Source organism: Brachycentrus maculatus, unplaced genomic scaffold, assembly GCF_059751285.1.
Source record: "Brachycentrus maculatus isolate JH-2025_06_01 unplaced genomic scaffold, ASM5975128v1 h1tg000243l, whole genome shotgun sequence".
Taxonomy (NCBI): domain Eukaryota; kingdom Metazoa; phylum Arthropoda; class Insecta; order Trichoptera; family Brachycentridae; genus Brachycentrus; species Brachycentrus maculatus.
The window spans coordinates 374,504-402,154 of record NW_028280994.1 but is presented as its reverse complement, the minus strand read 5'-3'; the positions used below and the strand labels follow the sequence as shown (position 1 = coordinate 402,154).

Here is a 27,651-nt window from a genome sequence, read left to right as displayed (position 1 = left end):
TAAAAAACAAGTGTTTTCTTTAATCATTTTAACTTTTGTTTAAAAACATTTTTCAGTGATTTTTTTGACCCAATCATTTTTTTTTCAATTTCGCTTCTTTTCTCGTACTCTTCTGCTCGACTTTCTTCTCCTCCTTCGAGCCGAGCAGGCTCTTCAGTTTCCTGTAGAGCGATCTGGCGGCCGCGATGACGAATACGAACGGCAGGAGCATTATGAACAGGACGTCCACAAGGAGCGTCTGGATGATGCTCAGCTTGGGAGGGGACAGGTGTGATGCTCCCCTCGTCCTGATGGCGTGTTCGGCATAGAACGCCAACGTGTCTCTGGGCGGGGTCGGACGATCTGCGAACAGCTTGGCCAGCTTCAAAGCAGTCGCTTTATATCTGTCAAAAAAAAAATAAATATATACATATATATATATATATATATATATATATATATATATATATATATATATATATATATATATATATATATATATATATATATATATATATATATATATATATATACCACTTCATCTTCTTCTTCAAACCCTAATCCGTACCCCAATGGTGCATAGGGCACTGCATCGTATTGACGCAATGTTATCTTGATCGTTGATTATATGAAGGCAAGGTGATCACTCCTGCGCTTTAGGGACCAGTCCAGAGTAATATTAAATAATTATTAGAATGTAAAATCACTAATGTTCATTCTCACCCCCACTGAGAATCAAACCTGGGACCTCCAGCACGGTAGCTACCAAACACGCTGACCAAAAAACGTATCATATAAACGCAGTGTTATCTTGATCAGCCCTCCGCGTCAAGTACCAGTCCAGGGTGAAAACAGGGGTTTTTTCACTGTGATATTTATTCAATATTACACTGGACTGGTACCTGAAGCGGAAGGCTGATCACCTTTCCTTCATGTGTAAACGATCAAGATAACACTGCGTTTATACGACAGTGCCCTATGCACCATTTGGGTGCTGCTATATATACATATATATATATATATATATATATATATATATATATATATATATATATATATATATATATATATATATATATATATATATATATTTATATATATATATATATATTTATATATATATATACATATATATATATATATATATATATATATATATATATATATATATATATATATATATATATATATATATATATATATATATGATATGGATATGTATATATCGATATATATATATATATATATATATATATATATATATATATATATATATATATATATATATATATATATATCGATATATACATATCCATGAATTCCTTGATCTTCCTCTAGATGCCTTTCTATGGCGATTGCCTGGTTCACAATACGATCAGGTTCTCTGCGCCCTATGTGCCCATACCACCTCCAACTGCCTTTCCCCTACCTTACTATTGACGCCTGTTACAGCCAGGCTCCCACGAATTCGTGATTCGTACGTCTTGATTTTATCTTTCTGCAGTATCTATGAATTTCTGACAGACTGGTGTGGCGTTCTATTACTTCTATAGCAGTTTGATTTATAATTTGGTGATTTGTGTGTACTCACTGAGGGTTATTCAGCATTTCTTCAACGGCCCAGGCGAAGGATTCCTCCGTAAGGTTCCACAGCTGTAGCTGTATGCCGTGGCCCATCTCTTCAGTCAGCCTGGCATTATGTTTCTGATCACCTGCCACCGGTATAGCCAGGAGCGGCACCCCCAGAGAGACCGCCTCGGTCCTGCTTAGTAGCCCTCCGTGAGTTATGAAGAACTTCGTCTTGTTGTGCGCTGAAATTACATATAAACATACCATCAGACCAAGATAACACCGCGTTTATAGGATGCAGTGCCCTATGCACCATGGGGTGCGGATAAAGGTTTGAATGAATGAATTATGTACAAGGTTTATATAGATACAACATTTTTAATGTTTCCAAATACTTGTTCACAAAATCTGGATTATCTCCAATTACAGGAGTTGTTTTCATATTATTTTTTGACATCTCATCAAAGATGAAGAAGAATATGGAAGTCTGGGCATTTACGGGGCTGACGACCGTCATAGGCTGGTTTAAGTGATCACTTTACACACGTGTAACATTCACCAATTCCACCCATTATTGATAACCACACTACTCAAATTCTTGGAAGTTCTATATATATATTAACCAATTAAGAAACCTTGTTCTTGAATCACTAGAACTTCACTAGAGACATCTATTGGTGAGATGTAAAGAAGCTTTTTACTAAGCAGAAACTCTTATATTAGTATGTGAGGTCCGAATCCTGGATTATAATCACACACATGAGAAACGCCAGAAAATACCATTTTCATTTTTATTATTTAAGCTTATAATTTGACCAGATAATTTATTTACAACATTTGTCAAAAAAGTTATTGGAGATAATCCAGATTTTGTGAACAAGTATTTGGAAACACTCAAAATGTTGTAAATAAAAATAAATAAAATATTGGAAATGTAACTTTTACAACCGTGCATCAAAACACACGCCTACCCAAAATGGCGCTCTGCGGAAGCCATTTGCTGATGTGGACGTTCTTCGGTCTGTCGGGCAAGTCCGCTTCGAACTTCCAGACCACCGTCTCCTTCAACTTCCCGAAGGTGCTGAGGATGGCCGACCTCATCTTCTCCGACATGGTGGAACTCTTCACGTTGCTGCCCATGCTGAAGAAAATCACGCCGTGCTTCGACTTGTCCATCAGCTGCTGCAGGTCCTGTGAACACACGGTGATGGCTTGAAATCTCTCTAGAGTGAACACACACCCTCATAGTGATGACCAAAAGGTTCTGAAAGCTGACCATAGACGTCAACAAATAGAGCCGCCAATAATATAGCAATGTTACCAATATTAAAATAACCCCGTCGTTTCTGTGACGTCATTCATTGCCAACTTACGAAAATAACGTTATTTCGAAGGCGAATTTTCCAAAAGAAAATGACGAATGATAATATTGATTATATCGGCTGTTATAAACACTTCAACCCTCATCCGCACCCGATGGTGCATAGGGCACTGCATCATACAAAGCAGTGTTATCTTGATCATTAACACATGAAGGAAAGATGATCAGCCCTCCGCTTCAGGTACCAGTCCAGGGTAGTATTAAATAAATAATAATAATAAAACCCTTATCCGCACCCCAATGGTGCATAGGGCACTGCGTCATATAAACGCGGTGTTATCTTGATCATTAACACTTGAAGGAAAGATGATCAGCCCTCCGCTTCAGGTACCAGTCCAGGGTAGTATTAAGTAAATATTAGAGTGAAAAAGTCACTTGTATTTATTTGCCCCCTCTGGGAATCGAACCCGGGACCTCCAGAACGGTAGCCGAGCGTGCTGACCATTACATTACACTACGGAGGCGGACAGTAATAATAATACTAAGACTAATACAATCTTGTACAGGTTGAGTATGTTAAATTAGATATTCGTCCCGTCTGACAAAGATCCATTATAATAAATAATAATAAAAATATAATAAAATAATAAATGCAATTCTTTAAAAATATTTTACTGGAGTGACTTGGGCGGAGAGATCATGTGGGAAGAGCGAGTTGGGATGGAGTGGTGAGGATAGCAGCGGACAGCAGCATAGGCAGGATCAGACCCCCAGGAAGACCACCTAAACGATGGAGGGATACCTGGTCTTCCACCTCCCAGGTTAGGACCGGAGAATGACAGGACATTGTCCTAAAAGAAGAAGAAGAAGAAGAAGGCTTGGGTTTGGTTTCTCACCGCTGGAAGGGGCTCGGCTTGTCCGACGTGATATCCGCCGATTTCGATGGCGTTCGGCAAGAACGGTCGCGGCCCGTTGAGCGAGGGATGGGTGTTGCTGAAGACGAGAGCCACCTTGTTGCGCAGCTCGTGGAAGGGAACCCTGGCCGCCTCCTCGGGGAGGTACTTCTCATAGCGTCCGGCCTGCCTGCCGTCCATGTAGAACCTGCGAAGAGGAACATACAACGTTTTGAGCGTGCCTAAATACTTGGGGATCATACAGATTTGGAGATTATCCAGATTTGGGGATAATCCATATTTGGAGATTATACAGATTCGGGGTTAATCCATATTTGGAGATTATCCATATTAAGAGTGAATTCAGTTCGGAGATAATCCATATTTGGAGATTATCCCGATTTGGAGATAATCCATATTTTGAGATTATCCATATTTGGGGATTATCCATATTTGAAGATAATTCAGATTTGGAGATAATCCATATTTGGAGATTATCCGGATTTAAGGATAATCCATATTTGGAGATTATCCAGATTTGGGGATAATCCATATATGGATATTATCCAGATTAGGAGTTAATCCAGTTTAGAGATAATCCATATTTGGAGATTATCGAGATATAATCTAGATTTGGAGGTGGACACACTCAAAATGTTGTAAATAAATTAACTGGTTAAATTATAAGCTCAAATTAAAAATTAAAATGGTATTTTATAGCGTTTCTTAAGTATGTGAATATAATCCTGGATTAAAATCACATACACGAGAAACGCCAGAAAATATCATATTCTTTTTAAGTATTTTAGCCTATAATTTGACCAGATAATTTATTTACAACATTTTGAGTGTGTCCAAATACTTATTCACAAATCTGGATTATCTCCAATTAAAGGAGTTATTTTTCATATTCTTCTTCATCAATTTCAAAAATAGACATAGATCTTGGTTATTATGGCTTACCGAATCAGCGCCTCTTCAAAATGATGTAAATGGGTCTTGGTCGTTATGGCTTACCGCATCAGCACCTCTTCAAAAGGTTTTGAACAGTTCTTGGTCATTATGGCTTACCGCATCAGCGCCTCTTCAGAAGGTTTTGAACCGTTCTTGGTCATTATGGCTTACCGCATCAGCGCCTCTTCAAAAGGTTTTGAACAGTTCTTGGTCATTGTGGCTTACCGCATCAGCGCCTCTTCAAAATGTTTTGAACAGTTCTTGGTCATTATGGCTTACCGCATCAGCGCCTCTTCAAAAGGTTTTGAACAGTTCTTGGTCATTATGGCTTTGCGCATCAGCACCTTTTCAAAAGGTTTTGAACAGTTCTTGGTCATTATGGCTTACCGCATCAGCACCTTTTCTAAATGTTGTAAATAGATCTTGGTCGTTATGGCTTACCGCATCAGAGCTTCCTGCAGTATGGTCGCGAGGGTGTTGATGGTCCTCTCGAAGAACGTCATCCTGCTCGTGAAAGGCGTGAACAGGTTGGGGACAAGCTCTGGGGATAGCGGATTGCCCGTCATGACCGCAAGAGGACCCATCAGCGACAGTGGGGACACTATGATGACTGGACAGTCGAAGCGGACTCCAAGCCTGAAAGGAAAAGAAAGATTTTCGTCATAAGTATTATTTATTTAAATTCCAAGCTTACATTTTTGTCACTCGTATCTATTACAACAGTATATGGAGCAGAGGACAAAACATTTTTTTCAATTGGAATGTACCTGTCTACCTAGATTTTTTTAAAGAAAGGGTTAACCTTGAGAGTCTGAGGGAAATTCTCATTCTATTACATATCTCATTTTATTACACAGAGTCACACAGCTTACCCAATGAGTTCGTCGTTGAAGAAGTAGTTAATGATGACCAGGTCGAACTTCTCGTCAGATTTGAGGATGTTCCTGAAGCCAGGGTTTGAGAAGGTGGCCTCCGTTATGTTCGATATCCAGGTGCCGATATTAAGCATAAGGGAAAGGCTGGGCTCTTTGTCTAGAGACATGACACCGTCACCCATTTGGTCTGAAATTCGAATAAAAGTGCCACATTTTGAGTGTGTCTAGTTTGCCTAGAATCATTCATGAATTACACGAAATTATAGGAACTTTCAACATAAAGAGTAAACTCACTCACGAGTACATGAAGGCTATAAAACGAACCTCAGTAGGGTCATGATAAGCGGTGTTACATAAGCCGTAGCTAGCTAGAGCTTTCAGAGTTACTTAAACGTTAGTAATTGAAAATAATATATTTTTTTTACCTTTTATTTTCAATACTTCTGGTAGAACAATTTCCTTATAAAGCGGCTTCTTTGAAGCGTAACATGCCATGAAAGTTACCTGGAATAAATTAATAACTTGAAAATTCTACCTGGGACTCTCATTGCTCGTGTGTAATAACATGAGAATTTCCCTGAGACTCTCGGGGTTAATACGTTAATACTAGAGAGTTTTGTGAGACTCTCAGGGCTAGTATGTAATAACACGAGAATTCTCCTTAGATTCTCAGTGTTCATGTGTAATAACATGAGAATTTTCCTGAGACGCTTAGGGTTAACATTTTAGCACTAGGGAATTTTTGTGAGGCTCTCAGAGCTAGTATGTAATAATACGAGAATTCTAAGATTCATAGTGTTGGTATGTAATAATATGAGAATTTCCCCGAGACTCTCAGGGTTTAAGAGTTAACATATTGTAACATGAGAATTTCCCAGGGACTCTAAGGAGAAGTATGTAAATACATGAAAAATTATCCGAGACCCGCGAGGTCATGTGATAACAAGAGAATTTCCATAGGACTCTAATGGAAGTATGTAATTACATGAAAAATTCTTTGAGACTCTAACAGTTAACATGTTACAACATGAGAATTTTCTGGGACTCTAATGAGAAATGCTTAATGACATGAGAAATTCATGGAGACCCTCACAGTTAACATGTTACAAATATTATTTTTTGACATCTCATCAAAGATGAAGAAGAATATGGAAGTCTGGGCATTTACGGGGCTTACGACCGTCATAGGCTGGTTTAAGTGATCACTTTACACCATTCACCAATTCTACCCATTATTGACAAACACACTACTCAAATTCTTGGAAGTTCTATATATATTAATCAATTTAGAAACCTTGTTCATGAATCACTAGAACTTCACTAGAGACATCTATTGGTGAGATGTAAAGAAGCTTTTTATTGAGCAGAAACTCTTATATTAGTATATGAGATCCGAATCCTAAGTGTGTAAAGTGATCACTTACCAGCCTATGACGGTCGTAAGCCCCGTAAATGCCCAGACTTCCATATTCTTCTTCATCTTTGATGAGATGTCAAAAAATAATATGAAAATAACTCCTGTAATTGGAGATAATCCAGATTTTGGGAACAAGTATTTGGACACACTCAAAATGTTGTAAACATGTTACAACATGAGAATTTTCTGGGACTCTAATGAGAAATACCTAATTACATAATAAAACCCTTATCCGCACCCCAATGGTGCATAGGGCACTGTGTCTTATAAACGCAGTGTTATCATGATCGTTTTACTTATGAAGGAAAGGTGATCAGCCCTCCGCTTCAGGTACCAGTCCAGGGTAATATCGAATAAATATTACAGTGAAAAAATCACTTATATTTATTTTTACCCCCCTTGGGAATCGAACCCGGGACCTCCAGAACGGTAGCCGAGCGTGCTGACCATTACACTACGGAGGCGGACAAAAAATTACATACATGAGAAATTCTCGGAGACTCTCACAGTTAACATTAACAACATGAGAATTTCCCTGGGACTCTAAGGAGAAGAATGTAGTTATAAATCCTCTTAGATTCTCGAGATCAGTGTGTAATATAATATGAGAACTTCCATGGGACTCTACAGGAAAGAATGTAGTATAAATATATATTAAATTCTCTGAAACTCCCGAAGAAAGTGTGTAAAAATTTCCTTAAGACTCAGGGTATATAACATATCCAAGGACTCGAAACATGTCTTTGAGGTTCAGTGGCCCAACAGCGGCTAAAAGTCCACTTTCCACCAAATTTTTAGTCCGCTGCAGCCAACTTACTTCGTGTCCCTTGCTGTGGAGGGTGTCGGCTACGGCCTTGCCCAGGTTGTAGTGGCTGTTGGCTGGTATGGGCGTCGCTACCAGTATCTTGTATCCGTCAATCTCTGCGCAGCAAAAGGCCAGCAAGGCCAAGCCAAGAACTCTCCATGTCCCACCCATTCTGTATGCTGAAATGAAAATATAAAATTTACAACATTTTGAGTGTGTTCAAATACTTGTTCACAAATCTGGATGATCACTAAAGGAGTTATTTTTTTAAATTATTTTTGGGCACCTCAAAATGGATCTCTCAGAAGAATGTGCGACAAAACGACGTATGATAGATGTGCGAAAAGTGAAATAAGGAAGGAATGCAAAGCTGAGATAAGCATTATCGATAAAATTAAGAAAGGTGCGTTGAGATGGTTTGGACATGTGGAACGAACGAGCGAGGAAAGAACGGTAAAACAAATTTATGAGGCGAATATAAGTGGAAAAAGGAGCAGAGGAAGACCGAGAAAAACATGGCACGATCAGGTATGTCAAATACTTGAAAGTGGTCAGGTTAGGAGTCGTAACAACCGGCGGGGTATGTATGAGGAGATGCATGAACGTGGAAGAGACGAAGAATGTTTGCAAAGACAGAGTGGTGTGGCGCTCTATTCTCTCTGCCTACCCCTGCGGGGAAGCGGCGTGATGGTTAGTTAGTTAGTTAGTTTTAGTTCAACGTGGATGAAGAAGAATATGGATGTCTAGGCATTTACGGGGCTTAAGACTGTCATAAGCTTATGTTTAAGTAATCACTTTACTAACTAACTAACTAACCATCACGCCGCTTCCCCGCAGGGATAGGCAGAAAGAATAGAACGCCACGCCACTCAGTCTTTGCAAACATTCTTCGCCTCTTCTACATTCATGCATCTCCTCATGCATACCCGACGATTATTACGACTCCTGACCCGGCCGCTTTCAAGTATTTGACATACCTTATTGTGCCAGGTTTTCCTCGGTCTTCCTCTTCTTCTTTTTCCAGCTGCATTCGCCTCATAAATTTGTTTAACCGTTCTTTCCTCACTCATACGATAATATTTAATAATCACTTTACACACGTGTAACATTCACCAATTCTACCCATTATTGACAACCACGCTAGTTAAATTATTGGAAGTTCTATATATCGCTCACTCCTTTCAAGAACGTCATAAATCAAAAAACTTGATTATTCAGGAGAACGTTTATAAAGTTTTAAAATATAATACAATGTATTAAAAATAAATATCAAGCCACTTATTGAACTTTTTACTGTGCAACAGATCTTTTTAGGTAAAACCTGAAGGTTTTTTCTCCATTTGAAAAATATATCGTAAATTTAAAAAAATAATTAAACAATACCTTTTCTTCAAAATGCAAAAACAATACTTTCTGCCCTGTAGCGGGTAAATATTAAGTTAAAAATATGCCGATTTTGCTGGGATATATGTAGTGCATTTTTTGGACATTCCGAAAACATGCACAACTGAAAATTGACGATTTTTTTATTTATGACGTTCTTGAAAGGAGTGAGCGATATATGTATATGGTTCAATTTCGAAACATAGTGATTGAATTGACTGTAATTTCACTAGAGACATCTATTGGTGAGCAGAAACTCTTCCTCTGCACATATATAGACGTCAGAAAGCAACGTCAACACAGCTCGGCTGTCCAAATTTAAAACACAGTAAGGGACATTTTTTTGTAGTAGGTTTTTTTTTGCATTTTGGACTAAGTAGACTCTACTTAGTCCAAAAATGCAAAAAAACCTACTACAAAAAAAATGTCCCTTACTGTGTTTTAAATTTGGACAGCCGAGCTGCCATAATTTTTAAAAGTTTTCACTTTTAATAGTTTTTGCGAATGTGATGAGGCGTTATAACAAGATATATTACATAGGCAAGGAGAATTTTCTAAGGCAACTAATAAATATAAAAAATAAAAATAAAAATTATTTGAAAGTCCATTACTGTCAAGATATGGCACACTACACCATCTGACGGGCGTTTTACAAAGCTGCTCGTGATATACCCATCACCAGTTACAAATTACACAGTAAAAAGTCAAATTTTGCGTCATACTTACGCGCGTTTCGGCTCAGGGTTGACGCAGACAGGTAAATCGTGGTTTTTTCGACTCTCCAGCGTAGTTTTGACCTGTGTTTTTTTTATATTTATTTGATGACAGAGCAAATGTGACATTGAACGCGAGTTGACAACACAATTATGTGTAATTAGCTTATCGTTTAAACCGTAATTTACAAGTCCATTTTATCACGATTACTTATCGCGTCGACGCTGATAGCCCGACATCTCCTATGCGTCCTAAGAACGTACTAAGAAGGTATTAATATAACCAACTAACTATCAAGCGTGAAATTTGTAATAAAAAATCGTAAAATTTGTAAAATATAAGCTTAAAGTAAAAGCGTAAAAAGTGTAAAGTAAATGCGTAAAAAGGCTTACGTAAAAACGTTAAGTAAAAGTGTAAAAAGTGTAAAGTAAATGCGTTAAAAGTCTTACGTAAAGTAAAGGTATAAAAACTGTAGAGTAAAAGCGTAAAAAGTATAAAGTAAAGCCGTAAAGTATTAAGCAAAAAAGTAAAAAGTGTAATGTAAAGGCGTTAAATGTGATAAGTAAAGGCGTTAAAAGTGTAAAGTAAAAGCGTAAAAAGTATAAAGTAAAGCCGTAAAGTGTTAAGCGCAAAAAGTGTAATATAAAAGTGTAAAAAGTGTAAATAAAGGCGTTAAAAGTGAAAAGTTAAGGCGTTAAAAGTTTAAAGTAAAGGCGTAAAAAGTCTTACGTAAAAACGCAAAGCCTTTGCTTTGCGTTTTTACACCTTTTTTTACACCTTTGGTGTAAAAACTGTTAGGTAAAAGCCTAAAAAGTGTAAAGTAAAGCCGTAAAGTGTTAAGCGCTAAAAGTGTAATATAAAAGTGTAAAGTAAAGGCGTTAAAAGTGAAAAGTTAAGGCGTTAAAAGTTTAAAATAAGGCGTAAAAAGTATTACGTAAAAACGTAAAGTAAAGGTGTCAAAGCTGTAAAGTAAAGGCGTAAAAAGTGAAAAGTAAAGTGGTAAAAGTGTAAAGTAAAAGCGTGATAAGTGTAAAGTAAAAGCGCAAAAAGCGTTAAATTAAGGAGTAAAAAAGTTAAAAGTTAAATTAAGGAGTTAAAAGCCTAAAAAGTTTAAAATAAAAGTGAAAAGAAAAAGTGTTAAGTAAAAAAGTGCCCTGGCGTATTTGGGTAGACGCTCGACTGCGAAACAGGCGTCGCGGGTTTGATTCCCGCCAATAGCAAAATAAATTAAAGAAAGATTTATTTTCAATTGGTCTGGGTGTTTGTGATGTATTTTTCACATTCGCCTTCCCTGTCCTTACTATCCTACCTGCAGACGAGCCTCTAATAGAGGCTTTGCGAGTTATTCCTTTTAAAAAGTTTAAACTGTAATGTAAGATGTTAAAAGCGTAAAAAGTCTGAAGTAAAAGCGTAAAAAGTGTTAAGTAAATGCGTAAAAAGTGTTAAAGTAAAAGCGTAAAAAATGTTAAAGTATTTACTTTAACATTTTAACATAGCTTAAAAAGTGTTAAAGTAAATGCGTAAAAAGTGTTAAAGTAAAAGCGTAAAAAATGTTACAGTAAAAGCGTAAAAAGTCTAAAGTAAAAGCGTAAAAAGTGGAAAGTAGCTTTATGAGGGAGAGCTTTGCAGGCTTTTTTCTAATGTTGCATTTTATCAGATGCGTAACGAATACGATTTTAATTTATCAATATATATAAGCCAACACTATAACCATCACACCCTTTCCCAGCAGGAGTAGGCAGAGAGAGACTAGAACGCCACACCGGTCTGTCTTAGGAAGCGATCTTCGCCTCTTCCACGTTCATGCATCTCCTCATACATACCCGTGGATTATTCCAACCTCTGACCTAACCGCGCCCAAGTATTAGTAATACTTGACATGTCAAGTTTTCCCTTACATTATTTTAGTCGAAATTGTCACATGGGAGGTGTTGCAGAATCAGCGACGAAATGATATTGTACTATACGATTTGATACATTGCACTTATTTAAGATAAAGGGAATTATAAAAAGTGATTGCATAGTTATTTTTATATAATTTTCAATCTGAATAGTCAATGAGTCAGCATATATATATATATATATATATATATATATATATATATATATATATATATATATATATATATATATATATATATATATATATATATATATATATATATATATATATATATATATATATATATATATATATATATATATATATATATATATATATATATATATATATATATATATATATATATATATATATATATATATATATATATACATATATATATATATATATTATGCAGCCCAGAGTGCCTCAGCTATTGGTGTTATTTTTGACACCTCATCAATTCGTTACGTGCCTGTGCACCACTTATAGCGCTTATAGAGACTATATAAAAGTACTAACTAACTAACTATAAATCACGCCGCTTCCCCGCAGGGGTAGGCAGAGAGAATAGAGCGCCACACCACTCTGTCCTTGCAAACATTCTTCGCCTCTTCCACGTTCATGCATCTCTTCATACATACCCGCCGATTGTTACGACTCCTAACCTGGCCACTTTTGTATTTGGTATTAAGTATTTGGCATACCTGATCGTGCCATGTTTTTCTCGGTCTTCCTCTGCTTCTTTTCTCACTAACATTCGCCTCATATTATATAAAAATATACGGAAATAATTAAACGTTTTGCTTTTTTTTTCAGTTAACATGAAGAAAATTGTATTGTGCTCACTACTTTTGGCTTGTGTTACCTCTATGACATGTCACAAGATACTTGTAGTATGTCCGTCATACACGAGAAGCCACCACGTGCTCATGAAGTCTATAGCGGATATATTGCACGAAGGGGGTCACGAGGTAAATACCCACCCACTCCATTAATGACCTCCGCGACGCGTCACGAGGTGCTCGCAGTATGTCCGGCATACACGAGAAGCCACCACGTGCTCATGAAGTCTATAGCGGATATATTGCACGAAGGGGGTCACGAGGTAAATACCCACCCACTCCATTAATGACCTCCGCGACGCGTCACGAGGTGCTCGCAGTATGTCCGGCATACACGAGAAGCCACCACGTGCTCATGAAGTCTATAGCGGATATATTGCACGAAGGGGGTCACGAGGTAAATACCCACCCACTCCATTAATGACCTCCGCGACGCGTCACGAGGTGCTCGCAGTATGTCCGGCATACACGAGAAGCCACCACGTGCTCATGAAGTCTATAGCGGATATATTGCACGAAGGGGGTCACGAGGTAAATACCCACCCACTCCATTAATGACCTCCGCGAGGTGCTCGCGGTATGTCCGGCATACACGAGAAGCCACCACGTGCTCATGAAGTCTATAGCGGATATATTGCACGAAGGGGGTCACGAGGTAAATACCCACCCACTCCATTAATGACCTCCGCGACGCGTCACGAGGTGCTCGCAGTATGTCCGGCATACACGAGAAGCCACCACGTGCTCATGAAGTCTATAGCGGATATATTGCACGAAGGGGGTCACGAGGTAAATACCCACCCACTCCATTAATGACCTCCGCGACGCGTCACGAGGTGCTCGCAGTATGTCCGGCATACACGAGAAGCCACCACGTGCTCATGAAGTCTATAGCGGATATATTGCACGAAGGGGGTCACGAGGTAAATACCCACCCACTCCATTAATGACCTCCGCGACGCGTCACGAGGTGCTCGCAGTATGTCCGGCATACACGAGAAGCCACCACGTGCTCATGAAGTCTATAGCGGATATATTGCACGAAGGGGGTCACGAGGTAAATACCCACCCACTCCATTAATGACCTCCGCGAGGTGCTCGCGGTATGTCCGGCATACACGAGAAGCCACCACGTGCTCATGAAGTCTATAGCGGATATATTGCACGAAGGGGGTCACGAGGTAAATACCCACCCACTCCATTAATGACCTCCGCGACGCGTCACGAGGTGCTCGCAGTATGTCCGGCATACACGAGAAGCCACCACGTGCTCATGAAGTCTATAGCGGATATATTGCACGAAGGGGGTCACGAGGTAAATACCCACCCACTCCATTAATGACCTCCGCGAGGTGCTCGCGGTATGTCCGGCATACACGAGAAGCCACCACGTGCTCATGAAGTCTATAGCGGATATATTGCACGAAGGGGGTCACGAGGTAAATACCCACCCACTCCATTAATGACCTCCGCGACGCGTCACGAGGTGCTCGCAGTATGTCCGGCATACACGAGAAGCCACCACGTGCTCATGAAGTCTATAGCGGATATATTGCACGAAGGGGGTCACGAGGTAAATACCCACCCACTCCATTAATGACCTCCGCGACGCGTCACGAGGTGCTCGCAGTATGTCCGGCATACACGAGAAGCCACCACGTGCTCATGAAGTCTATAGCGGATATATTGCACGAAGGGGGTCACGAGGTAAATACCCACCCACTCCATTAATGACCTCCGCGACGCGTCACGAGGTGCTCGCAGTATGTCCGGCATACACGAGAAGCCACCACGTGCTCATGAAGTCTATAGCGGATATATTGCACGAAGGGGGTCACGAGGTAAATACCCACCCACTCCATTAATGACCTCCGCGAGGTGCTCGCGGTATGTCCGGCATACACGAGAAGCCACCACGTGCTCATGAAGTCTATAGCGGATATATTGCACGAAGGGGGTCACGAGGTAAATACCCACCCACTCCATTAATGACCTCCGCGAGGTGCTCGCGGTATGTCCGGCGTACACGAGAAGCCACCACGTGCTCATGAAGTCTATAGCGGATATATTGCACGAAGGGGGTCACGAGGTAAATACCCACCCACTCCATTAATGACCTCCGCGACGCGTCACGAGGTGCTCGCAGTATGTCCGGCATACACGAGAAGCCACCACGTGCTCATGAAGTCTATAGCGGATATATTGCACGAAGGGGGTCACGAGGTAAATACCCACCCACTCCATTAATGACCTCCGCGACGCGTCACGAGGTGCTCGCAGTATGTCCGGCATACACGAGAAGCCACCACGTGCTCATGAAGTCTATAGCGGATATATTGCACGAAGGGGGTCACGAGGTAAATACCCACCCACTCCATTAATGACCTCCGCGAGGTGCTCGCGGTATGTCCGGCATACACGAGAAGCCACCACGTGCTCATGAAGTCTATAGCGGATATATTGCACGAAGGGGGTCACGAGGTAAATACCCACCCACTCCATTAATGACCTCCGCGACGCGTCACGAGGTGCTCGCAGTATGTCCGGCATACACGAGAAGCCACCACGTGCTCATGAAGTCTATAGCGGATATATTGCACGAAGGGGGTCACGAGGTAAATACCCACCCACTCCATTAATGACCTCCGCGACGCGTCACAAGGTGCTCGCGGTATGTCCGGCATACACGAGAAGCCACCACGTGCTCATGAAGTCTATAGCGGATATGTTGCACGAAGGGGGTCACGAGGTAAATACCCACCCACTCCATTAATGACCTCCGCGACGCGTCACAAGGTGCTCGCGGTATGTCCGGCATACACGAGAAGCCACCACGTGCTCATGAAGTCTATAGCGGATATATTGCACGAAGGGGGTCACGAGGTAAATACCCACCCACTCCATTAATGACCTCCGCGACGCGTCACAAGGTGCTCGCAGTATGTCCGGCATACACGAGAAGCCACCACGTGCTCATGAAGTCTATAGCGGATATATTGCACGAAGGGGGTCACGAGGTAAATACCCACCCACTCCATTAATGACCTCCGCGACGCGTCACGAGGTGCTCGCAGAATGTCCGGCATACACGAGAAGCCACCACGTGCTCATGAAGTCTATAGCGGATATATTGCACGAAGGGGGTCACGAGGTAAATACCCACCCACTCCATTAATGACCTCCGCGACGCGTCACGAGGTGCTCGCAGTATGTCCGGCATACACGAGAAGCCACCACGTGCTCATGAAGTCTATAGCGGATATATTGCACGAAGGGGGTCACGAGGTAAATACCCACCCACTCCATTAATGACCTCCGCGACGCGTCACGAGGTGCTCGCAGTATGTCCGGCATACACGAGAAGCCACCACGTGCTCATGAAGTCTATAGCGGATATATTGCACGAAGGGGGTCACGAGGTAAATACCCACCCACTCCATTAATGACCTCCGCGAGGTGCTCGCGGTATGTCCGGCATACACGAGAAGCCACCACGTGCTCATGAAGTCTATAGCGGATATATTGCACGAAGGGGGTCACGAGGTAAATACCCACCCACTCCATTAATGACCTCCGCGACGCGTCACGAGGTGCTCGCAGTATGTCCGGCATACACGAGAAGCCACCACGTGCTCATGAAGTCTATAGCGGATATATTGCACGAAGGGGGTCACGAGGTAAATACCCACCCACTCCATTAATGACCTCCGCGAGGTGCTCGCGGTATGTCCGGCATACACGAGAAGCCACCACGTGCTCATGAAGTCTATAGCGGATATATTGCACGAAGGGGGTCACGAGGTAAATACCCACCCACTCCATTAATGACCTCCGCGACGCGTCACGAGGTGCTCGCAGTATGTCCGGCATACACGAGAAGCCACCACGTGCTCATGAAGTCTATAGCGGATATATTGCACGAAGGGGGTCACGAGGTAAATACCCACCCACTCCATTAATGACCTCCGCGACGCGTCACGAGGTGCTCGCAGTATGTCCGGCATACACGAGAAGCCACCACGTGCTCATGAAGTCTATAGCGGATATATTGCACGAAGGGGGTCACGAGGTAAATACCCACCCACTCCATTAATGACCTCCGCGAGGTGCTCGCGGTATGTCCGGCATACACGAGAAGCCACCACGTGCTCATGAAGTCTATAGCGGATATATTGCACGAAGGGGGTCACGAGGTAAATACCCACCCACTCCATTAATGACCTCCGCGACGCGTCACGAGGTGCTCGCAGTATGTCCGGCATACACGAGAAGCCACCACGTGCTCATGAAGTCTATAGCGGATATATTGCACGAAGGGGGTCACGAGGTAAATACCCACCCACTCCATTAATGACCTCCGCGACGCGTCACGAGGTGCTCGCAGTATGTCCGGCATACACGAGAAGCCACCACGTGCTCATGAAGTCTATAGCGGATATATTGCACGAAGGGGGTCACGAGGTAAATACCCACCCACTCCATTAATGACCTCCGCGACGCGTCACAAGGTGCTCGCGGTATGTCCGGCATACACGAGAAGCCACCACGTGCTCATGAAGTCTATAGCGGATATATTGCACGAAGGGGGTCACGAGGTAAATACCCACCCACTCCATTAATGACCTCCGCGAGGTGCTCGCGGTATGTCCGGCATACACGAGAAGCCACCACGTGCTCATGAAGTCTATAGCGGATATATTGCACGAAGGGGGTCACGAGGTAAATACCCACCCACTCCATTAATGACCTCCGCGACGCGTCACGAGGTGCTCGCAGTATGTCCGGCATACACGAGAAGCCACCACGTGCTCATGAAGTCTATAGCGGATATATTGCACGAAGGGGGTCACGAGGTAAATACCCACCCACTCCATTAATGACCTCCGCGACGCGTCACGAGGTGCTTGCAGTACTGATAAAGTGGTTGAAACAAAATTTCAATTTTAAGTTTATAAAAGTAAAATGTTTTTTATTATTTTGTAGGTAACATATATCAGTGGATACCACACCAAAAATACCACTTATAAACAGATCATTGTTCCAGAAATATCTTCAATAAGAGGTAATTACTGTACTTGATGGAGAAGTGTTTTTATATATCGCTCACTCCTTTCAAGAACGTCATAAATCAAAAATCGTCAATTTTCAGTTGAGCATATTTTCGGAATGCCCAGAAAATTTACTATATCCCAGAAAAAAATGCATATTTTTAACATATTATTTACCCGCTACAGGGCAGAAAGTGTTGTTTTTGCATTTTAAAGAAAAGGTATTGTTCAATTATTTTTTGAAATATACTAAATATTTTTCAAATTTAGAAAAAATCTTCAGGTTTTACCTAAAAAGATCTGTTGCGTAGTGAAAAGTTCAATAAGCGGCTAGATATTTATTTTTGAAACATTGTATTATATTTTTAAACTTTAAAAACGGTCTCCTGAAAAATCAAGTTTTTTGATTTATGACCTTCTTGAAAGGAGTAGGCGATATACTGTGACTACCAATCAACAAAAAAATAAACCCACTTGAGATCTACCCAAGCTCCTTTCCCTAACCATCAAAATAATTTGAATTTTGTTGAGTAGATAGTGTTTTAGTATTAATCAGTCTTGATAAAGAAGCGGTTAGCTTGGAAACCGGTAGACATTATAATTAAGTTAAAATATAATCTGTCCGCCTCCGTAGTGTAATGGTCAGCACGCTCGGCTATCGTTCTGGATGACCCGGGTTCGATTCCCAGGGGGGGTAAAAATAAATATGAGTGATTTTTTCACTGTAATATTTATTCAATATTACCCTGGACTGGTACCTGAAGCGGAGGGCTGATCACCTTTCCTTCATGTGTAAACGATCAAGATAACACTGCGTTTATATGACGCAGTGCCCTATGCACCATTGGGGTGCGGATAAGGGTTTTATTTATTATTTATATAATATAATATTTATAGTGATTTTAAGGAAAGAATGTAAGGCTGAGATAAGCACTATCGATAAAATTAAGAAAGGTGTGTTGAGATGGTTTGGACATGTGGAACGTATGAGCGAGGAAAGAATGGTAAAACAAATTTATGAGGCGAATGTAGTTGGAAAAAGAAGCAGAGGACGACCGAGGAAAACTTGGCACAATCAGGTATGTCAAATACTTGAAAGCGGCCGGGTCAGGAGTCGTAATAATCGTCGGGTATGTGTGAGGAGATGCATGAATGTAGAAGAGGCAAAGAATGTTTGCAAAGACAGAGTGGTGTCGCGTTCGATTCTCTCTGCCTACCCCTACGGCGAAGCGGCGTGATTTTTAGATAGTTAGTTAGTACTTTTATATAGTCTCTATAAGCGCTATAAGTGGTGCACAGGGCACGCAACGAATTGATGAGGTGTCAAAAATAACACCAATAGCTGAGGCACTCTGGGCTGCATAATACATATATATATATATATATATATATATATATATATATATATATATATATATATATATATATATATATATATATATATATATATATATATATATATATATATATATATATATATATATATATATATATATATATATATATATATATATATATATATATATATATATATATATATATATATATATATATATATATATATATATATATATATATATATATATATATATATATATATATATATATATATATATATATATATGCGTTATGGTTACTTAGTTTTGTAGTGATTTTAAAATAAAGTTACATTTTAATTATAGAACAGATTTGCATTTAAAGAATTTTGTGCAATATTGGTAATGTAACTTTTGGTGAGGACCTCCACATTTTATGTATTGATTTTCAGTGGGATTTGACAGTTTCGACTTGGTGAATGTCCCCGTGTTCCTTATGCTGTTGCTGTCAACATTTGCTGCCATGAACAACTCCAAGCTCCTGCTGAACAACGCCGAGGTGCAAGATCTCCTGGGGAACAAGTCTGAGCACTTTGATCTAGTTGTTACGGAGCACTTTATGAACGACGCCATGATTGGGTGAGTAAGGCTTACTACAGATGTCTGCTGATGACAGTCAACAGTCTGCATTCTCCTGAGGAGTTCTACGTGGTTTCCTCCCAGCAATGGCCAAATGCTGACAAGTTCCTGATTGGCCCACACTAGATTATCCCTCCTGTCCCAACACAGATTCAAATAAAAACATATTTAATTAGCTGGAAGAAACAAAAATCCACTAAATGATCTATAAACCTTGTGCATAATAAGCAAGGTAAATAATAAATTCAATTTCCATGTTAACATGTAGTTTCATGTTAACGCAACGCATCTCAGCCTTGCACCCTTTCCTTATATCACCATTGGAACATCTACTATACATGGTCTTGCCGCACTGAGAGATGGCATCCCGACTGCATCATCCCGACTGCATCCAGTCTACTCTCATCCTTCCCAAACCATCCCAAGCCGCCTTCCTTAGTTTGCTGGATAGTGCTCATCTCAGCCTTGCACCCTTTCCTTATATCACCATTGGAACATCTACCATACATGGTCTTGCCGCACTGAGAGATGGCATCCCGACTGCATCCAGTCTACTCTCATCCTTCCCAAACCATCCCAAGCCGCCTTCCTTACTTTGCTGGATAGTGCTCATCCTCAGCCTTGCACCCTTTCCTTATATCACCATTGGAACATCTACCATACATGGTCTTGCCGCACTGAGAGATGGCATCCCGACTGCATCCAGTCTACTCTCATCCTTCCCAAACCATCCCAAGCCGCCTTCCTTAGTTTGCTGGATAGTGCTCATCTCAGCCTTGCACCCTTTCCTTATATCACCATTGGAACATCTACCATACATGGTCTTGCCACACTGAGAGATGGCATTCAGTCTTCTTTTATCTTGCTTTTGCTAACTCCATTTTTCATTTCCATATATCAGGGTTGGAACCAGGACTATGAAGCTTCACTTCTAACGGATGTTTTGGTTTCAGGTTGGGCGTCAGATTTGGTTGTCCCGTGATCATCAGCTCATCTGTGGGGCTGCCACACTGCATCGCCAGAACGATGTCCAATTTGGTTTCCCCGGCTGCAATACCTCACGCGTTCCTGCCCTACGCACTACAAATGGGCCTTCTCCAAAGGTCCATCAACACTGCCATGTTCTTTTTTGACGAGCTGTTATATCAGTGAGTATATAAAAAAATTATATCTTAACATAGATGAAGAAGAATATGTAAGTCTGTATAGTAAAAAAAACAATTAAACAATACCTTTTCTTCAAAATGCAACAACAACACTTTCTGCCCTGTAGCGGGTAAATATTAAGTTAAAAATATGCCGCTTTTGCTGGGATATAGTACATTTTCTGGGCATTTCGAAAACGTGCACAACTAATAATTGACGATATTTGATTTATGACGTTGTTGAAAGGAGTGAGCGATATGTCCTTCACTATTTTTATCATGTATGATACCACGTTGCACTCCTCAGGAGAAGGCGGACTGCTGACTGTCCTCAGCAGCCCTTCCGTTCCACTAGAAGAGGGTTCGGCATTTTGTCCTAGCTTGGTGTATGTTACATATCGCTCACTCCTTTCAAGAACGTCATAAATAAAAAATCGTCAATTTTCAGTTGTGCATGTTTTTGGAATGCCCAGAAAATGTACTATATCCCAGCAAAAGCGGCATATTTTTAACTTAATATTTACCCGCTACAGGGCAGAAAGTGTTGTTTTTGCATTTTGAAGAAAAGGTATTGTTTTATTATTTTTTTAAATATACTTAATATTTTTCAAATGGAGAAAAAACCCTCAGGTTTTACCTAAAAAGGTCTGTTGCACAGTAAAAAGTTCAATAAGTGGCTTAATATTTATTTTTAACACATTGTATTATATTTTTAAACTTTAAAAACGTTCTCCTGAAAAATCAAGTTTTTTGATTTATGACGTTCTTGAAAGGAGTGAGTGATATGTCCTACACTATTTTTATCATGTATAATTCCAGATTGTTAGAGAAGCCTTTACAGAGATGGGTCTATAACAGCTACTTTCCTGAAGAGTCCAGGCTGATTCCGTTTTCCCAATTACTGGATCAAGTTGCCTTGGCCTTCCTCAACAGCCACTCTTCCATAGGCCCCGGACTTCCGCTGCTTCCAAACGTCATAGAAGTGGCTGGTCATCATTTGCATAATCCGACACCGCTACCTCAGGTCGGTACTGTATTCTTCACTTGAATTTTAAGGTAATTTTTTTTTGTAATTATTTTTTTTAACCCTTATCCGCACGCCAATGGTGCATAGGGCACTGCATCATATAAACGCATCACCTTTCCTTCATGTGTTATCTTGATCGTTAACACATGAAGGAAAGGTGATCAGCCCTCCGCTTCAGGTACCAGTCCAGGGTAATATTGAATAAATATTTAATAATAAAATAATATAATAAAAACCCTTATCCGCACCCCAATGGTGCATAGGGCACTGCGTTATATAAACGCAGTGTTATCTTGATCGTTTGCACATGAAGGAAAGACGATCAGCCCTCCGCTTCAGGTACCAGTCCAGGGTAATATTGAATAAATATTAGAGTGAAAAAAAACACTAATATTTATTTGACCCCCCTGGGAATCGAACCCAGTATCTCCAGAACGGTAGCCGAGCGCGCTGACCATTACACTACGGAGGTGGACAAAATAATACAAAAATATACATATATTGACATCTCAACATACATAGATGAAGAAGAATATGGGAGTCTGGGCATTTACAGGGCTAACGACCGTCATAGGCTACTCAAGTGATCACTTTACACATGTGTAACATTCACCAATTCTACCCATGATTGACAACCACACTACTCAAATTCTTGGAATTTCCATATATATGGTTCGTTTTCGAAACATAGTGCTTGAATCACTTGAATTTTATTAAAGACATCTATGGCGGAATGAGGCAAGCTTTATACTTATATTTTTTACATATTTGACCCCACCCCTCTGGAAATGGGAGCCGGGACATACAGTACGGTAGCCGAGTGAGCTGACCATTACACTACGGAGGCTAACTAACTAACTAACTAACCATCACGCCGCTTCCCCGCAGGGGTAGGCAGAGAGAATTGAACGCCACACCACTCTGTCCTTGCAAACATTCTTTGCCTCTTCTACATTCATGCATCTCCTCATACATACCCGACGATTATTACGACTCCTGACCCGGCCGCTTTCAAGTATTTGACATACCTGATTGTGCCAAGTTTTCCTCGGTCGTCCTCTGCTTCTTTTTCCAACTACATTCGCCTCATAAATTTGTTTAACCGTTCTTTCTTCACTCATACGCTCCACATGTCCAAACCATCTTAACACACCTTTCTTAATTTTATCGATAATGCTTATCTCAGCCTTACATTCTTTCCTTATTCCATCATTCGAACATCTATCAAACATCGTTTTGCCACACATTCGTCTGAGGGATCGCATTTCGACTGCATTCAGTCTGTTTTCATCCTTCTTTTGCCAACTCCATGCTTCGCTTGTATGGAAACATAAGGGTTGGAACCAGAACTCCATTGTGTACTGCCAGTTTAGCTTCCGCTGATAGATTTTTATTTGCTAAAACTGATTTTAGTGCACCATTCACTCTGTTCCCAGCATTCACTCTCCTTTCTATGTCTTTATCAATCTTTCCATCCCTAGAAAACATACTACCCAAATACTACGGAGGCGGACGTATAAAATATACATATAACTATGTATATTCAATAAAATAAAACCTTTCTTCTTCGTCTTCTTCACGAGCCCTCTGTCTTCCACTGCTAGATATAGGCCTCTTCCCCTTCCTCCATTTCCTCCAGTCTTTTTTTAAATATTTTATTTCTTATTCTTTTTCTGTCTGCCTCCGTAGTGTAATGGTCAGCACGCTCGGCTACCGTTCTGGAGGTCCCGGGCTCAATTCCCAAGGGGGGTAAAATAAATATAAGTGATTTTTTTCACTGTAATATTTATTCAATATTACCCTGGACTGGTACCTGAAGCGGAGGGCTGATCACCTTTCCTTCGTGTGTTAACGATCGAGATAACACTGCGTTTATATGATGCAGTGCCCTATGCACCATTGGGGTGCGGATAAGGGTTTTTATTATTATTATTTATTATTATTTTCTTTTAGGATCTTCAAAGGATTCTGGATTCGAATCCACACGGAGTCATATTCTTCAGCATGGGTGGGAATCTAAACATCTCCAGGCTTCCGGAAGAGCTGAAACAGGGACTACTGGACTTCTTCGCGACCCTGGAGCAGACGGTGCTGTGGAAGCTAGAAGAAGACCTTCCCTCAAAACCGGAAAACGTGATAACCAGGAAATGGCTTCCACAGTCGAGCATACTAGGTGACCAATCAACAAACCCAACATGTTATTTTTTGACATCTCATCAAAGATGAAGAAGAATATGGAAGTCTGGGCATTTACGGGGCTGACGACCGTCATAGGCTGGTTTAAGTGATCACTTTACACACGTGTAACATTCACCAATTCTACCCATTATTGACAACCACACTACTTAAATTCTTGGAAGTTCCATATATATATATATGAACCAATTTAGAAACCTTGTTCTTGAATCACTAGAACTTCACTAGAGACATCTATTGGTGAGATGTAAAGAAGCATTTTATTAAGCAGAAACTCTTATATTAGTATGTGAGGTCCGAATCCTGGATTATAATCACACACATGAGAAACGCCAGAAAATACCATTTTCATTTTTATTATAAAGCTTATAATTTGACCAGATAATTTATTTACAACATAGAGTGTGTCCAAATACTTGTTCACAAAATCTGGATTATCTCCAATTACAGGAGTTATTATCATATTATTTTTTGACAAAAAAAATAATATGAAAATAACTCCTGTAATTGGAGATAATCCAGATTTTGTGAACAAGTATTTGGACACACTCAAAATGTTGTAAACCCAACCTGTGTGGAGGTCATCACTAAAATGTTACATTTCCATTTTAAATGATTTTAATTTCAATTTTAATTCAATTCAATTTATTCAATAATTAATATATACATTACAAACTAACATTTAAGGCATATACATTCAAAAAACAAATTAAAAAGTAAGCAAGAAGACTCTTGTTAAATGTGTAGAAGAATCCCGCTTCTGAAGACTCCTTCGGACACATGGAACAGATCAATATCCAATGAGATATGGTTCAACATAGCGGTAGCTCTTCCTACAGGCATAACCATCGGCAGGTTGGTCCTGTGTATAGGAATGGGAAACAATCTATGCCGACGCTGTCTTAGCTAACTATTGGGAACATACAGACCGATGCTCCGGATAGTTTCAGGATTATCCATCATACCGCGCAACAATGGATAGAAATGCCTCATCAAATACACATTCCTTCTAGTCTGTAGACTGTTGTAGCCAAGCATACCCTGGAGGAACTGGGTCGGGTAGAGCCGAGGATAATAGCCGTACTCTCTCATGTAGAGATACCTCAAAAACTTCTTTTGGACTTTCTCTACCATAAGAGAGTACTTAAGCTCGTGTGGCCCCCAGATCATGGAGCCACTCTCGAGTCTACTTCGCACCAAGGAGTTATAAAGAGTTCTCAGCACGCGGGTATTTGGGAAAACCCTGGCAGTACGCAGAACAAATCCTAGCATTTTCAATGCATTATCACTGACTGCCTCTATGTGATGGTGAAATGTCAGGGTGCTAACAAATCTAACGCCCAAATCCCTAACATTCGATGCTCGCATCAGATTTTGGTTGTTCATTTTCAATTGTCCGCCTCCGTACTGTAATGGTCAGCTCGCTCGGCTACCGTTCTGGAGGTCTCAGGTTCGACCCCTAGTGGGGGGATCAAATGAATATCAGTGATTTTTTAACTCTAATATTTATTCAATATTACCCTGGACTGGTACCTGAAGCGGAGGGTTGATCACCGTTCCTTCATGTGTAAACGATCAAGATAACACTGCATTTAAATGTTGCAGTGCCCTATGCACCATTGGGGTGCAGATAAGGGTTTGAAGAAGTGAAGAAGATTATTTTATATTATTTTTTGACATCTCAGCATAGATGAAGAAGAATATAGCAAAGAAAAAAAGAATAATAGGGAAATTCATCATTATAATACCCGAGGACATAATAATGTACATGTGGAGCCGATAAACACAACTAAGTGACGGGCCGTAAGTCCTGTAAATCCCCAGATTTATATTATATTATATTCTTCATGTTTGTTGAGAAATCAGTAAAAATAAAATTAAAATTTGTGTCGGGTTGTGGTCCCGTGGTTAGTGTCGCGAACTCTTGAGTCAGAGTTTCTCGGTTGGAACCCACTCTACCACAATTAGTAAAATAATTAAGACTTTGTTTTAAAATCACTATAAATATTTTATTATAACTTAATTATAATGTCTACCGGTTAGCTTGGAATCCGGTAGACATTATAATTAAGTTATAATAAAATGTTTATAGTGATTTTAAAACAAAGTTACATTTTAATTATTTCTATTTAAAAAAAATTATTTTGATTTTTGCTGTAGCCCATCCGAATGTACTGCTCTTCATTACGCATGGGGGGATGCTGAGCCTGACCGAGGCCACGAGCGCCGGGGTGCCTCTAGTGGTGGTCCCCGTGTACGGAGACCAGCCGCAGAACGCCGCGACCGTGGAGGCGCGCGGGCAGGGCGTGATGATACCCTTCCGGGAGCTGTCGGCCCAGTCGCTGGCTGCGGCCGTGGTCCGAGTCCTGGGGAACGAGAGGTAGCCTCGTCCTTGTGACTTCTACATTCCATGTTGACACACTCCACTCCATGTTGGTACTCTACATTCCATGTTGGCACTCTTCATTCCATACTGACACTCTGTATTACATATTAAGACTCTCCATTCCATATCGACACTTTCTATTACATATTAACACTCTCCATTCCATATTGACACTCTCTATTACATATTGACACTCTCCATTCCATATTAACACTCTCTATTACATATTAACACTCTCCGTTCTGTTGCATTTATTTAGATTGGCAGTGACAGGGATATTGAAAGCTATTGAATGTAAATTTTTAAAATAAAATACGGTGGCACAGCTTTCAATATTCCATATGGATGTACTCCATTCCATATTGATACTCTCTATTCCATATGAACACACAATATTTTATATGAACACTCCATTCCATATAGGCACTTTCATGTATACATATACAGCAAACCTTTTCCTGTATTCTAGCTACAAGCGGACAGCGATGGGGCTCCAGCGGCTGTTTGTGGAGCGCCCCCTGTCCGCCAAGGGGGCCGTGACGTACTACTGCGAGCATGTCGTCCGCACCAGCGGAGCCCTACACTTGCGGCCCCCTCGACTCAACATCGCCTCGACGATGCTTCTTGATGTGGCGTTGGTCCTGACACTCGTTCCGGCATTTCTGATACTTGTGATCACTTACTCCTGCCGATATTTGAAAAATAAAATCAATCAAGGCTCTAAAAAAGTCAAAGCACACTGATTGTTCGGTCCGAATGGCAGCGCCATCTATTGAAACAGCAAAGCACGTTGTTCTAAGTATTAGTTCTAGTTTAGTAATTAGTCTAAGTATTAGTCCTTACTCTTGAGTTATTTAAAAAATAAAACCAATGCAGGCTCCAATAAGATTGATTAAAACACACTGATTGTTCAGTTTGAATGGCAGCGCCATCTGTTGACCCGGTAACGCACGCTGTCTTAAGCGTTGGTCTTTACTCTTGCCGTAATTAAAAAAATAATAAATACAGACTCTAATAAGTTTTAAAAAAACCATTGATTGTTCTATTTGAATGGGAGCGCCATCTATTGAACCAGCAACGCATGCTGTCCTAAGCATTGCTCGTGGCGGACAGCAGGCTACTTGATAGTTGTTAGTTGACATTTTCAACGTTTTCGATTGCATTATTGTTTTATTTTATGAAATATTTTCAAGGCTTCACATTGTGAAATTATTATTAAATATTTATGAAATATCTGCCTTTTATTTTTTTACTGTT

The 27,651-nt window shown here is 40.5% G+C and overlaps 2 protein-coding genes across 3 annotated transcripts; one reads left to right on the top strand and one right to left on the bottom strand.

Moving 5' to 3' along the window:
- Positions 1-10,054, bottom strand: LOC148306372 (UDP-glucosyltransferase 2-like). The gene is made up of 9 exons (XM_088265181.1): positions 9,923-10,054; positions 7,826-7,992; positions 6,017-6,095; positions 5,589-5,778; positions 5,158-5,352; positions 3,766-3,970; positions 2,520-2,739; positions 1,571-1,790; positions 1-383 (listed from the first exon to the last, which is right to left on the bottom strand). The coding sequence occupies exons 2-9, from the start codon at positions 7,982-7,984 to the stop codon at positions 74-76; spliced, it is 1,578 nt and encodes a 525-aa protein (XP_088121307.1). The 5' UTR covers positions 7,985-7,992; positions 9,923-10,054; the 3' UTR covers positions 1-73.
- Positions 9,921-27,625, top strand: LOC148306371 (UDP-glycosyltransferase UGT5-like). 2 transcript variants are annotated; one of them, XM_088265183.1, is made up of 9 exons: positions 9,921-9,953; positions 12,612-12,766; positions 17,621-17,699; positions 19,454-19,640; positions 20,594-20,788; positions 21,605-21,809; positions 23,766-23,985; positions 26,169-26,388; positions 26,864-27,578. In XM_088265183.1, exons 2-9 carry the CDS (start codon positions 12,617-12,619, stop codon positions 27,135-27,137), a joined length of 1,530 nt encoding a protein of 509 aa, XP_088121309.1. In that variant the 5' UTR covers positions 9,921-9,953; positions 12,612-12,616; the 3' UTR covers positions 27,138-27,578. The 2 variants fall into 2 exon arrangements, with proteins under 2 accessions (XP_088121309.1, XP_088121310.1); XM_088265184.1 differs by lacking the exon at positions 9,921-9,953 and adding an exon at positions 10,060-10,180 and having other exon boundaries at positions 26,864-27,625.
- The last annotated feature ends 26 nt before the right edge of the window (positions 27,626-27,651 follow it).